Genomic DNA, 17,395 nt, shown 5'->3' on the forward strand with positions numbered 1-17,395 from the left:
ATGAGAGTTTAGGAATCATTAGTATCCCTAGAACATTGTAGCCTACTCCATGTAAGTCAGATTTTAACGGAATGTATTGCTGCTATACTGATGCCACTTTCTATATCACACTTTGCATAGTTCTTATACTTACCACTTTTGACATATACAACAACCCTGTGAGATAGGCAGAACAGGCATTATCTCCATTTTTACAGTGTAAAATACTGGCGATCTGGGAGATCAAATAACCTGCCCAAAGTCACCCACCTAGTAACTGGCAAAGTCAGAAATTTATAAGAAATCTGCGTTTCTCGTCATTACCATATTCTTTGCCAGCTGACATTGCAGGCACTTTACTCAGATCCAGCTCTGTTTAAGAAATTGTTTCACTACTTAGTTAAGCTGATTGCAGGGTGTTGTCAACAGATGGATTTTTACACTTAATTTAGAAATTAAGCCCCCTCTCCCAAACCAACACAAACTCTAGACTATAAATATCTGTTGTAGATCACATAGAGTGAAAGACTTGAAGCTAGTAAGAGGGAAGCTGCTTCCAGTGATGCTGACTCAGAGGCTAAAGGGCACTAGTTAGCTGTATCCCGAAGCACTGGCTTTAAGGCAGATGCCAACAATAACACCAGAGGCAGATTGTCTTCTACAAAGATGCAAGTGGAAGTTTCATTTTCCTTAAGAAGTTCTCTCCTTCACACTCCCCACACCCACCTCTTCTTCTTTCTTCTGCTCCACCTACCCTCCTTAAGCACATGACTTTCAAATATACCCCTGTGTGCATTTTTTTGTTTTGAAAAATAAAAAAACTGAACCTTTAATTCTATTCCAGTTTCCTGAAGAATCCCTTGAGTCTTGTCAGAATGATTTTCAAAAAGAAGGAAACATAGAATATGAGTAAGAGGACTAAATGGAAAAAAAATAAGTTTGAAAAAGAAAAAGCACTTTTTCTGGCTTTTCTGTTTGTGAATTATTTTTTCCTTCATACGTTTCTTTATGTATTCATTTATACATCTTTCTTTTGGAAAGAGTGCTAATTTACGGATATGCTTACCTTTTAGCAAATTAAAAATAGAAATATGAAATTAGGAAACAATTATGCAAATAATAAGGATTCATACTGTTTTTGTGATTATTGAATAAGATTCTTAGCTTTCTAGCAGGCAGGATAAAAGGGAAACATGGTAAGTTCTAATATTTTGTTCATAAAAACATATTTAGTTATAAAATTTTGACTTTGCTTCTTTCCAGGAAGAAAGCATAACAAATTGTCATTTTTTCCCCCAAAATTCTAGTTGGTTTCTCTGCTTAAAATCATCATGCCTACATATGCAGCTCTTTCTTTTCTTTCCTGCTCTATGTGACTAAAGCAGTATGCTGATTCAGACTGCTCTTAACACAGCTGTCTTGCCCTCTCTGCCATCCTGCCTAGCAAGCTAAGCTAGGCTTCTTTCCAAGTAAGCTCCTTGCTTCCTTTTTCCCTTACTTCCTGCTTCCACATAGTTCATGGAACACAGAGCAAAGAAGTCAGCCATCTTATTCTTTCTCAAGGGTCCAGGATTCTCACACATGTGGCAAGTATACGAACTTCATCCAGGCCTAACTCCCTCTCATAAAAGTGCTAGGCATGTCTGTCACCTTGAGCAAGGCAGCTGGAGTGATCTTGACATTGGCAGTACACTTGCTCTTTCGTAATGCTCCCATTTTTCCCTCTAGTGCTGACAGATGTGTTTCCATTGACGTTTTCTCAAAAGAGTAGAGCTAAGAATTCACAGGTGGGATTTTCTTTTTGGAGTAGGTGGGCAGAAGTGTCAAGGCAAGTAGAGTGTTGTCAAATACTTAGAAGATTGCATTGATTCCTAAAATGGAAGTGGCATTGGACAGAATCTTCAATAATAGTATTACAACATGCAGAACTGTTTTTTATGGGACCTTTCTTATAATTTTACAATAAAGGATAAGGCATAACATTAAAAGTTAATTTGGAGAAGACGGTTCCATAAGAATCAAAAGTAAAAGATTTGAAATATGTGGTCTTATGGAATCCCTGGACAAGAGGAGTAGGTGGAAAGGGTTGTTCCCCAGAGCAGGCATGCATTTATTGTCTTCCTTGAGGTTTTTTAGAAGAATAATTAGATGACAGACAATTTAGGATTATGCTTGCTTTCTCATCACAATCAATGTGGATGATTGAGGGGGCCTTGAAAATCAGATGGATGAGAATGTTGCTATTCTTTTATGAAAATAACTAATATTTTTACATAGAAGAAGGTTTATCCACTTTACATGAGTAAAAAGAGCAACCCAAAAAATCACCTAAAGCAAAGTAGACTTTTCTACTTCGAAGCAGCTTTGAATTTTCTTTTAACATTTGAAAAGGTTTTTTTTTTTTTTTACCTATAGCTTTTCTACCCAGTCCCTGTCCTTTTATATTATCTGTCATAAAGTAGATATAATATGCTTGTCACTTTTTCCATTATCTTTATAGTATTTTTTTAGGAAATGTAAAAATGCTCACTAATGAAAAATTAGTCACGAATTAAAATATTTTCCAGGAACTCATAGAGGGAGATAGGCTACTTATATACTAGCAAAGGGATAAAACTTAGCAGAACTAGTAAATAAAGCCTTATTTGGCCAGATATGTTATTTATCATTCATGATCATTGTATTCATTGTAATGTTAGCAAAAGCACCTGTGCATCCTTTAGTCCAATAGAAGCATCTGTCAGTGATGGTAGAAAAGCCATCATTGGGTTTAAGAAAACAGAGCTCTCCTGGAGAAGAGCCACTTCGAGATAAACCTCAGCTTTGTACATCTCTTAACAGGAAAAACAGGAATTCTGAAACTTATCCTCTACCAGGGTGGGATGATGATAAAATGTAAATCATAAATCTAAAAGTTGCTTAGGGATCATTGTATTCGTAGAGACATACTGCTTCCTCAAATCCATTATGACAGCTCATAAGAGGCTGTTATTCAAGCCCAATGGAGGCTTTAAACTCAGTGGAATTCTAGGAACTATACCTATTTCCTTATTGGGATATGCAAAGTTTCACTGGAAAATACACTGGTTAATACAGCGAAGACTGTTTACTTTTAAAAGAATCAAATTTCATCTATAAGTATGTAGTAGATACATTGAATGATGTATGATCATAGATGATTGTTAAACTAGGCATCACCTTTGAAAAGAACTTCAAGACTGTAGAATAGACAAAGCATTTCATATTTACTGAATCCTAATAAGTGGAGGATATGACTCATTTATATGTCATTTATATTTTCCAGAAATTGTGCATCTTTGACAGTTTTGGAACCCTGGTCTTTGCAGTATTTATGGGAGTATGGGGTAAGTTTTTTTTTTTTTTTCATGCACTCAATTTGATAGTATTATACAGTTTTATGTAGGCTATCAAAGTAACCCACTTTTAGGATCTTGTATTGCCCAGGCTTCAACTCCCCTAGAATTCCATTTATAACTGAGGACATTGTATCAGTTAGCTTTTACTATATTAAAATCTGCATCAAAATATAGTGGCTTAAAACAACAAACTTTATTTCTCATATTTATTATTTCTCATCATTCTCTGGGTCAGCTGAGTTGGCTCAGCTGACTCTCTAGTAAGCTGGCAGCTCCACTGGGGATAGATGATCTTGCAACTAGAAACCTGGTTTGGTCTGTGGGGTTCAGCTGGGAAGGCTTCCCTGCTCCACATGGTGTCTCATCTTCAAGTAGGCTAGCCCAGGATTCTTGGTTTCAGGGTTCCAAAGAGAAGAGAGGACAAGCTTCGGTGCATATGCATTTTTAAGCCTATTGTTGCACCAAGTTAGCTAATGTCCCATCAACCAAAGTAAGTCATATGGCCAAACCAGCATCAATGTGGGGCGGTGGGAGTACTATCCAGTGGCTTGGATGTAGGAGGCATGATTTGTTGGAAGCCATTATTGCAACAGCCCCCACAGTGTGATACAACCTAACTTTTATGGGGGTGGGGGTCAGGAGGAAGCAGCAACACAGTGATTATGGGTGAGCTTTCTTCCTCATATACTTGTATGTGAGCGGATATTTAATGAGTATCTGCTACTCGTATAATAACAACAAACTCTACTTACTAACTAGAACAGATATAATTCTACAGGATCTAATTCCCATGTGGGAACTTTACCACTATATATTATTTACTTTGGGATAGAATCATTAATACAATGAGGCAATTATCATTTTCTTTAAATGCAAACTTTAAATGTTTAATTGATCTGAATGTTCTAACATAGAAGAAAAATTTCCATTTTCAAAATTAGATGCATTTCCAATTTCATTGTGTAAGTATGAGGAACAACAGAATTCAGGTTATAGGAAGGCAGAGGAAAAAATTGAACAAGTTTTTTATTCTTTAAAGGACAACATGTCAACATATGTAACTCACAGAATCAGTTATTTACAGTGTCCTCAGCAGTATTTCTGTTTGGTAGTGATTGTGCCTATGAAGAATTACCAAATGGATCACAGAACAGACAATCCAATTATTTTGCTCACTTTTTAGAGATGTTTGTTGCTGCTCCACGGATAAAGTGCACTGTAAGGTGGCCAAACATCCCAATCAGTTACATTGGCATTCAGCCATTTAGCATGTTTTGGCTGGAGACCAAACTCTGGCTAACATTTGACACATGGAAGAATAAAGATTGAATGTATGTATTAAGATCCTCTGTGCTCCTCCATTGTAATACACCTTTCTCCGCCCCACCCCCTTCCGCCCAGTAAGAGCTTAGGTGCTGAACACATGGATCAGCATTTTAACTATTAACTGTACTTTCAGCGTTGAATCATAATGTATAACATTCTAACACATCTACTAAACTGCATATACTAATGGATGCTGATAGCCCCAATTAAAGAAGACATTTGAAATAAAGCAAAAAATGTTAATTTTGACACTAGAAAGACAAGCCTCAAATTTCCTAGCTAACCTTCCCTTCTCTGATCATTAACTGCACCATGGTTATAGAACTGACTTACACATTAGCTGCTGATTTTATTTTATCTGATTTTAGAATGCAGAAAGTATTTCAGCACTGCCTATAGCATTGTATGTATATTTTTAAGGATATGTATGATAAACTTTAAGTGCTTTGTGTGGCTTTCCTTGTTACTTCTGCTTTGAGAACTACTGCTGTGAACCACTTTACAGAAAGTCTGAAATTGCAGAACCAAACAGGCTACAGCCTCATGTGAGGTTATTCATATCACCACCATTATGTTCCTGCAGCATCTTTTTTGTGCCCAGATGCATATGGCACTTATTTTTCTGCTCCCTAGAAATTATGAAAGTTGACAGTAGAAAACTCTTTTGTAATCAATATAATATAAATCATATACTTACCTTAAAAATGTCCATCCTTTTAGGACAAGGCAGCCCACCTGTTCATACTGATTCGTAGAGTCCTAAACACCAACCCATGGTTGAAGTAAAGGTTCTAAACACATCCTGCCCACTCCCTTCCTTGTTGCATCTTGCCTACTTACACCTGATTCTCCTGGGATCAGCCTCTTGGCTGCATGACTGCAGTGTTTAATTTTCACCTTTGAGGGGTGAGTTCTAAACTAGGCCTACTTATTTCCAGAAAACCACCAGTCATCTGGCTCACTAAGGACCTGGGGAATCAGGAAGCCTAACTAGCTGCACTTGGGGATCAGAAAACAGCTGCTGTGACTGTTACTTTCAGACCTGTGCTGCTTCTGCTGGGTCCACACCAGCAAAATAATGCAGCTCCTGGTACCACCACCCTGACTCCATTCAGCCCAGTTTCTGACTTAAGTGACATACAGATGCTTCTGACAGGCATTTTAAAAAATCAGATCTGGAACCCTAGCTGCAAGAGAGTTTCTAGCCCTTGAATTAGGAAGTTGGAATAAACGGCTGGGTGTGGTGGCTCATGCCTGCAATCCCAGCACTGTGGCAGACTGAGGCAGGTGGATCACTGAGGTCAGGAGTTTGAGACCAGCCTGGCCAACATGGTGAAACCTCGCCTCTACTAAAATACAAAAATTAGCCAGGTGTGATGGTGCACACCTGTAATCCCAGCTGGAGGCTCCAGCCTGAGCGACAGAGTAAGACTCCATCTTAAAAAAAAAAAAAAAAAAAAAAAAAAAAAAAGTTGCAATAAAGGCTGAGGAAGTTAATCTAACTTCTCTGCCTCTGTGGGTTACGAGGCCTAAATGGTTTCAAGGCGTTAAAACATCCTAGATCTTCAGCAGCAAACTCTTACAGCAACCAGAACATTCCCATCTACCAGAGTGTGTCTTGTCCTTAGACAATGCAGGATATAACACCATAACACTTTACTGCTCTGAAACCTTTTTATGTATACGTGCATATTCTTCATCTGATGCATATTTTGTTTAAATATAATAATATCCTGATTAAGAGGAAAAGCTGTTATTGATCCCCAAGTTCCAGACAACCTTTCTCTTTTCTTATTATATGTTGATGTAAGAGTTTTAACTGCATCTAATCAGCTAGCACCTCTGGATTGCCAGAGAACAGAAGTGTGTTGCTCCCTGCTGGAGTTCTATCAGTTGTCTTATTGCAGGGGGAGAGAGCAAAAGATACGGAACAGAAATTCCTGTCTGTGATCATGCACGGTCACCCCAGGGCCTGGTGCCCTCAATCTGGGACACACAGCATTGTGAGTCAGCACTGATGTGGCCCAGGAGTACTCCAAAACACTGGGTGACTACTAGGTTAGCAGTGCCTTCCATAGACCCTGCAGAATCGGTGGCTGAGTGAAATAAGGAACTAAAACACTCACCTGTTGCTGCAACTCCCAGGGGTTTTCCTTCAAGGCTGAGGATTTGCTAACACCAGGCTGTGTCTTGCTTGCATTGCAATCCTATCACTTCCCAGGCAGAACTGCTTTCTATAGTTCAGAATTTCATAAACAGAAGCATTTTACCCAGTATGTTCAAATTCAGGGAGGAGGGAAGAGGACATCCACCGTTCTTCCCTTATAGCACCGACTAGAGTTGCTTATGTTACTCTTTGTGAGAAAAGTTAAGAATATTATCATGAATTATCTCCTGTTGATACTTTATAGATACTGAGATAAATACTAGATAGGTACTGAGTAAATGAGTGGCTATCACACTCCGATTTTAAAGATGAAGAAGATGACACTCAGGGAGATTAAGCCAATTACCTATAGCCCCATAGACAGAAAGTGACAAGCATGGAATAAGAGTTCTGCCAATAATTTGGCTATTATCAGTCTTTAGATTGATGACAAAATACAGTGTATATTAATGAAGTTGCAGCAAGCTTTGAGAAAGATGCAGAAATAATTTGGTTTTTACTGATTTAATTGCATTATTTTGTTTGGTGCTGTGAAAAAAATGAGAATGGGTTAGAAAATGTCAGTTTAGTCTCCTTGGTTCTACCTCATGTGACACAGGTGCAGACCCTTCTTTCTATCGCAAAAATAAGAAACCACCAGTCTTCCAGCCTAATTTTAACAGGCTTATAAGTACCAGTTTTTCATTTATGCCTGTAAGTGTCAAAGTGCAACAAGATTTTAATGTGCTTAGTCACAATATCCTTTAGAAAATGGTTATGCTGGAAGAGTATGTTTGCAGTCTGTGAGGTAGAAGAGTACACATGATAATTCCTTCAGCATGTTGACCCTGGACTCCTCCCCACAGTCAAGGTGCTAAAGCTTGATCTCACCAGTAAACTGTCAATGCTTCATGGTATATTCTCCATCTAGGGTTATCCTGGCCTCTTGCTAGGTACAGGAATACCTCAGAGATACTGTGGGTAAGGTTCCAGACCACCACAAGGAAGTGAATATCACAGTAAAGGGAGCCACACAAATTTTTTGTTTCTCAGTGCATATAAAAGTTATGGTTATACTATACTATAGTCTAGTGAGTGTGCATAGCATTGTCAAAAAATGTACATACCTTAATTAAAAAATACTTTATTACTACAAATGCTGACAATCATCTGAGCCTTTAGGGAGTGTTAATCTTTTTGCTGGGAGAGGGTCTTGCCTCGGTGTTGATGGCTGCTGACTGATTAGGTAGGAGGATGGTTGCTGAAGGTTTAGGTAGCTATGCAAATTTCCTAAAATAAGACAACAATGAAGTTTGCCACATCAGTGGACTCTTTTTTCACAAAAGAGTTCTCTAGCATGTGATACTGTGTGGTAGCATTTTACCCACAGTAGAACTTCTTTGAAAATTGGAGTCAATCCTCTCAAACCCTACTACAGCTTTATCAACTAAATTTGTGTAATACTCTAAATCCTTTGTTGTCATTTCAATAATGACAGCATCTTCACCAGGAGTAGATTCCATCTCAAGAAACCACTTTCTTTGCAGATCCATAGAAAGCAACTTCTCATTCCTTCAAGTTTGATCATGAGACTACAGCAGTTCAGTCACATCTTCAGGCTCCATTTCTAGTTCCTCTTGCTCTTTCTACCACATCTGCAGTGACTTCCTCCACTGAAGTCTTGAACTTCTCAAAGTCATCCATGAGGGGTTAGAATCAACTTCTTCTAAACTCCTGTTAATGTTGACATCTTCACCTCCTCCCATGAATTATAAATGCTCTTAATGGCATCTAGAATGATGAATCTTTTCCAGAAGATTTCTGTTTGTTTTGCCAATATCTAGCCAAATAATTACTATCTATGGCAGCTGTAGCCTTACTAAATGTATTTCTTAAATAATAAAATGTAAGAGTTGAAATGACTCTTTGATCTGTGGGCTGCAGAATGGATGTTGTGTTCATAGCCATGAAAACAATATTAATCTCTGTACATCTCCAGAGTTCTTGAGTGAGTGGATGCATTGCCAATGAGCAGTAATTTTTTTAAAAGAGTAATTTTTTATGAACAATGGGCTTAAAATAATTCAACACACCATGTTATAAACAGATGTGCTTGTCATCCAGGCTCTATTGTTCCATTTAGAGTACAGGCAGAGTAGATTTCACATAATTCTTAAAGGCCCTAGGGTTTTTGGAATGATCTATGAGCATTGGCTTCAACGTGAAGTCACCAACTGCATTAGCCCCTAACAAGAGAGTGAGCCTGTCCTTAGAAGTTCTGAAGCCAGGCATTGACTTCTCCTCTCTAGCTGTGAAAGTCCCAGTTGACATCTTCTTCCAATGGGAGGCTATTTCATCTACCTTGAAAGTCTGTTGTGTAGCTACCTTTAGCTAGATCTTCTGGATAACTTGCTGCCAGTTAGCACTTGCTACTTCACCTTGCACTTCTATGCTATGGAGATGATTTCTTTCCTTAAACTTCATGAACCAACCTCTGCTAGCTTCAAACTTTTCTTCTGCAGCTTCCTCACCTCTCTCAGCCTTCATAGAATGGAAGAGGGTTCCGGCCTTGCTCTGAATTGGGCTTTGGTCTAAGGGAATATTGTGGCTGGTTTGGTCTTCTATCCAGATCATTAAAACGTTATCCGTATCAACAATAAGGTTGTTTCACTTTTTTATCATTTGTGTGTTCACTGGAGTAGTACTTTTCATATCCTTCAAGAACTTTTCCTTTGCACTCACAGCTTGGCAAACTGGCACAAGAGGCCTAGCTTTCAATATGCCTTCCTCACTAAAGTTAATAATTTCTAGTTTTCATTTAAAGTGAGAGATGTGTGAGTCTTGCTTTCACTTGAACACCTTGAACCCATTGTAGGGTTATTAATTGGCCTAATTTCACTACTGTTGCATCTCAAAGAATAGAGAGGCCAGAAGAGAGGCAGAGAGATGGGGGAGCAGCCAGTCAGTGGAATGGTCAGAACACACACATTTGTTAATTTTGCTTTCTTATATAGGTGCACTTCATGTTCCCCCAAAACAATTACAATAGTAACATCAAAGATCACTTATCACAGACCACTATAAAAGATACAATAATAATGAAAAATTTGAAATGTGAGAATTACTAAAATGTGACACAAAGTGGGTACCTGTTGTTGGAAAAATGGCATTGATAGAGGCTCAATGTGGGGTTGCCACAAACCATCAATTTGTAAGAAGATAAAAACACTATCTGTAAAGCATGATAAATCGAGGTACATCTGTACAGGAGGTACTGAAGACCCAAGTAGACTAGCATAGCAGGAAGTAAGGAGAGTGGGTAGTTATGTGTAGAGGTGAGCAGTTGGAGTCAGCTGGGACCTGTGAGTGGATTATTCCCTAGGCGGTGGGGGTCCTCCAGTTTCTGGGTGGTTTCCTTCAGTTTGTTCATTCAGTGCGTTCATTCGTTACGTGCCTACTGTGTCCTAGTGCTTCTGCTATGAACAAAACCAAATTGCTGCGCATGTGAAGGTGACATTCCAGTGGGTATGATAGACAGTAGACCTAGAAGCAGATATAGATCAGGATGCATGAGTGCTATGTATTAATATTTTGAAGGGCAGAAGAAGGGTTGACAAAGGGAATAAAATGGGCCCTTTCTGAGAGAATGCACATGACCGCTGGAATGATTTCATAATTACAGAGTAGGAGACAGAGCTGAGGGAGCTTCAGGGGTGGGGGCATATGCAATACTGGCAGTAGGATTCTTGGTAGATTAAAAAGTAGGGTCCTCTGTTGATGGAGATATATGGGAGTTTATCAAGGAGATGCAGAACCTTGGGGGGCTTTGGTAAGTGGGCGGTGTATGTTATGCTGCTTCATATGCAGCCTAGGGAGGGTTGGCTCATGGGTGGCTCATTCCTCCCAACAGGGTCTCTTTGGGGAGTATCTGCCACCTGAGACCAGCATGGCTCAGCTGGGCAGCAAGACCAGCCAGTCACATGTCAGTCCACAAAAGGACATGGTGCCCTCTAGATTTCCATCCCATTGACAAAGAAGCCAATACTCACTTCATTTCCCCTTGGGCAGGTAGAGAAGCACAAATGTCTGGGTTGTTTCTCAGTAGCCATCACCCTGTATATAAAACACTCAACAATTTGATCCTGATTCCAACATCCAGATTATTTCTACTCTAACTTACTGGAAAAGTAGTAGTCAAAACAAACACTGCTAGGAAGTGAGTGCTTTTAAACATGTTCAGTTGTCTTTGCCATTGGGGAGTGTTGGATTCTTGCTCCTTACAGGTGCATCCCAAGACTGCCTCCTGCATTTCAGGCTGCCTGCTGCAGGGTCTGCAGGATTTCATTCTGGCTCTCTTCACTCTCTACTTCAGTGAGTCTCCACCCTGACTGCGTATTAAACCTTAAAAACAAAACAAAACAAAAACAAATAAAACAACTATGCTCAGGCCCCATTCCAGACCAAAAATCATAATTTACAGGGCGGTACCTGGGCTCAGTATTTTGTAAAAGCTCCCTGGTCCTTCTTACGTGCAGCCAGGGTGTGATTACTATCCTGCACCTCATTTAATGATCTCATTCTCTCATGGCCCCAATTGCCACTTAAAACAATGAAAATCCAGCTCAATCCAGATCTTCCTCCTACGTTGTAGACTTTTACCTATCTACTGGACATTTCTTCTTGAGTAGTCCACATACATTGCATCTGATCATAACCAAACCAGTTGTCTCCTCTTGCACACTTGACCTTCTTAACACACGTCCTATTTCCAAGGCATGCCACTAGAATTTAGGATATTGCCTGAGCCAGAAACCTGGCTAGCATCCTTCTGTCATACCTGCATCCATCTGTCATACCTGCATCCATCCGTCTGCCTTCTCAACGTCCCTCAAGGATCCTGCCGCATCATGTACCTGCCAGCAGGTCTCCCTGCCCCTAGTCTCACTCTAGACTACCTTCAAAGTCTCCTCCATCTGTACGTTAAACTCTCTAAACTCCTTTCAAAGCACAGAAAACCCTTTGTGATGTGCCCCTGCAGAGCTCTTACCTGGCTGCCCCACCTCCATCACACCTTTCGCTTACTACCAGATTGTTTGCAGTTTTGGGAAAGTACCTGGCCCTCTGGCCTCCGTGCCTTTGCATGTGCAGCTCCCTGGGAGCAGGTGGCCTTAGTGTTCCACCCACCACCACCTTCACCTGATCAGCTCTGAGGCATCTCAAGACTCATCACAGTGGTCCCCTCCTCTGGGATGGCCTTCCCCGAAACACCCAGTTAAATGTTCTGGTTCCGTGTGCCCAGAGCAACCTGTGCTTACCTTTATCATAGCCCTCTTAATAATCAACTATACCTGTCACTTCAAGGACAGTATAATTCCCATATGCCTAGGAGCTCCTTGAAGCAGGGACTGTGTCTTGTTTTCTCTTTATTCCCAGCTGATAGTAGACACTCAAAGAATGTTTGTAACTAGAAGAGTGGTGATTACAGAATTTCTTTATAGGAAGGACTTAGGGTTCGCAGTCTGATTAGAAGAAGGGCATAGGGTATTTACCCTGAAACTGCATTTTTTCAATTAACATTTAATGTTTTTATTTAGTATTTAAGTTAAAAATTCTGAAAAATAATTCCTAAAAAATTATTTTAGTCATACTTTATATAAGATTGAGAAAAATACCAGTTTTCCGTATGAATGAATATTAATTTATTTGGGACATCCTAAAGTATTCCTCTTCCCCTGTAGGCCCTTAGGAAGGAAAGGAGAGTACAAGAATGAGGGTGCAGGGAAAAGCAGATGAAGGATGGACCATGAGCTCCTTTGGAACTGTGGGCGTTATTTGTGTTTTAGTTGGCAATAAGGTGCTGAAACATATGCTTCAGTGTCAGACATACTCACATGTCTTCTGACCATCACATTGCCTTTCCCAGAATCTATAGTCTATTTCATAATGTTGTAAATTACCAACATTTTCTTTAAAATCATGTTTTTCCCTTTTAAATAGTAGTATCTCCTATAATTTAGATTTGATTTGCCATATACAAAAGTATTATGGATGACACGGTTTGGCTCTGTGTCCCCACCCAAATCTCATGTCGAATTATAATCCCCATGTGTCAGGAGAGGGGCCTGGTGGGAGGTGACTGGATCATGGGGGTGGATTTCCCCCATCCTGTTCTCATGATAGTGAGTGAGTTCTCATGAGATCTGATGGTTTAAAGCTGTAGCACTTTCCTCCGTGTTCTCTCTCTCCTATTGCCATGTAAGACGTGTTTTGCTCTCCCTTCGCCTTACACCATGATTTTAAGTTTCCTGAGGCCTCCCCAGCCATGCAGAACTGTGAGTCAATTAAACCTCTTTCCTTTATAAATTACCCAGTCTGGGTAGTTCTTTATAGCAGTGTGAAAACAGGCCAGTACAATGGATAATTAATATTGTTCGGTACAGATTTCTGAAACATCAGTCATCATTGAAAATCCACACAAGCTGTTCTGTCTCTCTGTTAGTTACCTTGTTTTTGGAGTTTTGGAAGCGACGCCAGGCAGAACTTGAGTATGAATGGGATACTGTTGAGTTACAGCAGGAAGAACAAGCCCGACCAGAATACGAAGCACGATGTACTCACATAGTGATAAATGAGATTACTCAGGTAAGCAGGGTCGTATTTAGGTGCAGTTTGATCTACTTACTGCTGTGGTTCTCCTCCTTGGCTGCACATTAGAGTCACTTGGGGGAGCTTAAAAAATATTGATACCTGAGTTCCATCACTACATACTCTGGTACTTAGTAACCTGGGGGTATTCTGAGCACAGGGGTTTTTTTAAAGCTCCTTTGGTGATTCTGATGTGCAGCCAAAGTGCAGAAGCACTGCTTAGAACAGTAGACACAGGAGATAAATGGGGCCCCTTCTTTCATAAAAACAGTAAAAATACAAAAAAATAATTTTTACTGTGACATAGAGATATAAGGAAAGAGGCACTGGTTTTTATAGTTGATTCTCAATTTTTCACGTATACTTTCATTATTCCAGCCCCTTATTCATCCTAGACCAGCTGCCCCTTTATCTTGCAGTAAGCCTCAGTCACTGCTCCACCTTCTGGTTGGGATGTGCAGAAAGTAGTGTGGCCTTTATCCTAAAGTTGGAGAAAGGATGGAGGAAGAAGGAAAGTACTTTTTGAGGTCCAACTTTGTTCGGGTACTGTGCTAGGTATTTTATGTCATTGGAAAGGTAGATTTGCTGCTGCTACCGCTACTCCAAAAATAAAAAACTATATTCTGTCTGTATAAATATTCCAAAGTCCCTGAAAGATGATTTTTAAATCATCTGCATTCTTGCTTCTTTCCATCAACACAGAAAACTTTGAGCTGATTGTACTTGCAGTCATCAGCATAAGAACAGTAGGTTCTGAATACAAATAGCTCTTGGAAAGAAAATGCTTTTACCAAGAATGTCTGAAAATGTTCCCAACTATAGGTTTTATAAATTGAATCACAGATTTACAAAATGTTGGCACTAAAAGGAACCAGAGGGAACAGTTCAACTTCTTCCTTTTACAAATAGGAAAAAACGAGGTTCAATTACCAGTAGAAAGTGACATTTGTCTTTCACAATGTAAAAGCTTCAAATAATCCCCATTATGAATAGTTCCTGCTGTTTACTAGAGAGGACAGGGTCAAAGCATATGTTGTTGAAAGATTGTATATTCAGAAATGAAAGCCGAAACTTAAACAAAATTAGATGTTTATGAAGTCGTTTGAGCACTAAAAAATCTTATAATACCAGCAACATGGGAAAAATACTGAAGAAAAGACAATTTGGTCATTTAAACCTGCCAATTTTATAGTTAAAATTGCCAGCTTATAAGTTAAATTTCCCTTGAAATGTTGCTTGTTAAAACATTGCAAGTGTAGGTTCCTTTTTCTTTATGGTTATTCCTCGTTTCACTTTTGTTGCCCACATACCTTCCCTTTGTTTAGAGAGGCCTATAGTGTGATGGTGAAGTCTCTGATGCCAGAGTTCACGCCTGAACACAGCAACTTACTAGTTGGGTGATCTTGGACAAATTAGTTAACTTCCCGGTGCCTCAGTGACCTCATCTATAAAATGGGAATGATACAGTTGTTTCCTCATGATTGCAGCTAAGGATTGAGTTAATGTATAGAAGCTATTTAGAATAGTGTGCCTGGCACAGAGTTAAATACTCTGTAAGTATTTGCAGCTGTTATTAGGCTGCTCTTACAATACAGATAAATCATGTAGAGGGTTGATTTCTACTCTTAAGAATTTAAATATATTTTTGTGAACTATAAAATGGAAATCTTCTAAAAATTTATTCAAAGTTAATATATAAAGCCCAACCAAGAAACACATAGTGGATACCTAGTATTCGCAGACATCTAGGAAACTTTTTGTCCTGCCTGGGCTCTGTGCTATCATCACAGCGATTTCTAAAACCTAAGACAAGCCCAGAAGTATAGCTTTGCAGCTTGGCACCATCAGACACCCAGATTCCTGAGCTCGGGTTGTGGCCGATAAACAGTTTATTCATGCTTGCATGTTCCAAAAACTTATTAAAATGAACACTGCACATGTTTTGTGATGTGTGACTTTGAAATTGTTAACAAAAAAGTGCAATTATGAGTAAGGAGACTATGCTTGCAAACTAATTTTTTAAAATTAAGTCTAAGATTTATTGGCCAGTCAGGAGAAAAATAATTTTATTACAGTAATCCCTTGATTGACTAAACTTTTTTGTTTTTGTAATTAGGAAGAAGAACGCATTCCCTTTACTGCCTGGGGAAAATGTATACGGATAACCCTCTGTGCCAGTGCTGTCTTTTTCTGGGTAATTCTATCACAAAAATGTTTTGAATGATTAAAAATGTTTTTATTATGTAACTTTTTTTTAATATCTAATTTTAAATGTTGAGGAAACTAAATGCTGAGCCTGGAAACTATATGGTCTCAGAGAGACAGACAGATATTTCCAGAGAACTATTTTAGCCACCACATAGAGCAACTCCCAAGGTTCAAGATACCTTATCTGTTCACAGTGGTTCTTCTAGTTCTTTTCACCTCATCTGTTTAAATCAGTGATTCAGGATTTTCCAGTTTCAGGTGAAGACCAAATGGAAGGCATTAAGAATTCTAAAATTTTCCAACAGCAACAATCAAAATGAAATGTTGGCCGGGGGCAGTGGCGCACGCCTATAATCCAAGCACCTTGGGAGGCCGAGGTGGGCGGATCACCTGAGGTCAGGAGTCAAGACCAGCCTAGCCAACATGATAAAACCCCGTCACTACTGAAAATACAAAAATTAGCCAGGCATGGTGTCACACACCTGTAGTCCCAGCTACTTGGGAGGCTGAGGCACGAGAATCACTTGAACCCAGGAGACGGAGGTTGCAGTGAGTGAAAATCACGCCACTGCACTCGACTGGGTGACAGAGCAAGACTCTATCTCAAAAAAAATAAAATAAAATGTCTAGGAATACCCTTAACAAAAAGATAATAGGAACTATCAAAGAAAACATAAAAACTATTGAAAGTTGTAAAGGATCTGAATGAATGATTAAATGAACGATTCTAGCTAGAAACACATTTTCTGTAAAATATCAGTACTTACTAAGTTAGTTTTGGGCTTATTGATGGAATCATATTAGTGATGTAATAATTTAGTGTGAGTTTTAACGGCTCAAGAACAGCCAGATTCAAGAATAGCACATGAAGCCTAGGAATAGCCCCTGATAGCAATAAAAATGTAATATGTCAGAAAAGAGGCATTATAAATCCATCAGACAAGTGGAGATTATTCAATAAATAGTAACGGAATACTTGTTAGCTATTTGGGGGGACAATAAACGTTAAAGTCTTACTTTAAACCATATACTATAATAAATTTCAAAAACATTAAAAAAAAATTAAAGGCCAGGCACAGTGGCTCATGCCTGTAATCCCAGCACTTTGGGAGGTTGAGGCAGCAGATCACCTGAGGTCAGGAGTTCGAGATCAGCCTGGCCAACATGGCGAAACCCTGTCTTTACTAAAAATATAAAAATTAGCCAGGTGTGCACCTGTGATCTCAGCTACTTGGGAGACTGAGCAGGTGAATTGCTTGAGTCCAGGAGGTGGAGGTTGCAGGGAGCTGAGATTGCACCACTGCACTCCAGTCTGGGTGACAGAGTGAGACTGTCTCAAAAAAAAATGTTAAAAAGGGAGTTGCCAAGATGGCCGAATAGGAACAGCTCCGGTCTGTAGCTCCCAGCATGATCAACGCAGAAGACGGGTGATTTCTGTATTTCCAACTGAGGTACCTGGTTCATCTCATTGGGATTGGTTGGACAGTGGGTGCAGCCCACAGAAGGCGAGCTGAAGCAGGGCAGGGCATCGCCTCACCTGGGAAGCACAAGGGGTCGAGGGATTTCCCTTTCCTAGCCAAGAGAAACCGTGACAGACTATCTGGAAGAACGGGACACCCCCTGCCCAAATACTGCACTTTTCCCAAGGTCTTTGCAACCAGCAGACAAAGTGATTCTCTACCATGCCTGGCTCAGTGGGTCCCATGCCCAAGGA

The 17,395-nt window shown here is 39.6% G+C and overlaps 1 protein-coding gene across 5 annotated transcripts in view; it reads left to right on the forward strand.

Moving 5' to 3' along the window:
- Positions 1-17,395, forward strand: part of ANO6 (anoctamin 6) — a 207,960-nt gene that overhangs the window by 150,782 nt on the left and 39,783 nt on the right. For all 5 annotated transcript variants that reach the window (XM_054443036.2, XM_063672659.1, XM_054443037.2 and 2 more), the window contains 3 exons: positions 3,284-3,344; positions 13,328-13,470; positions 15,590-15,667. In XM_054443036.2, the coding sequence (XP_054299011.1) occupies positions 3,284-3,344; positions 13,328-13,470; positions 15,590-15,667 (282 nt within the window). The remainder of the gene's footprint in view (positions 1-3,283; positions 3,345-13,327; positions 13,471-15,589; positions 15,668-17,395) is intronic.

Source organism: Pongo pygmaeus, chromosome 10 (assembly GCF_028885625.2).
Source record: "Pongo pygmaeus isolate AG05252 chromosome 10, NHGRI_mPonPyg2-v2.0_pri, whole genome shotgun sequence".
Lineage (NCBI taxonomy): Eukaryota > Metazoa > Chordata > Mammalia > Primates > Hominidae > Pongo > Pongo pygmaeus.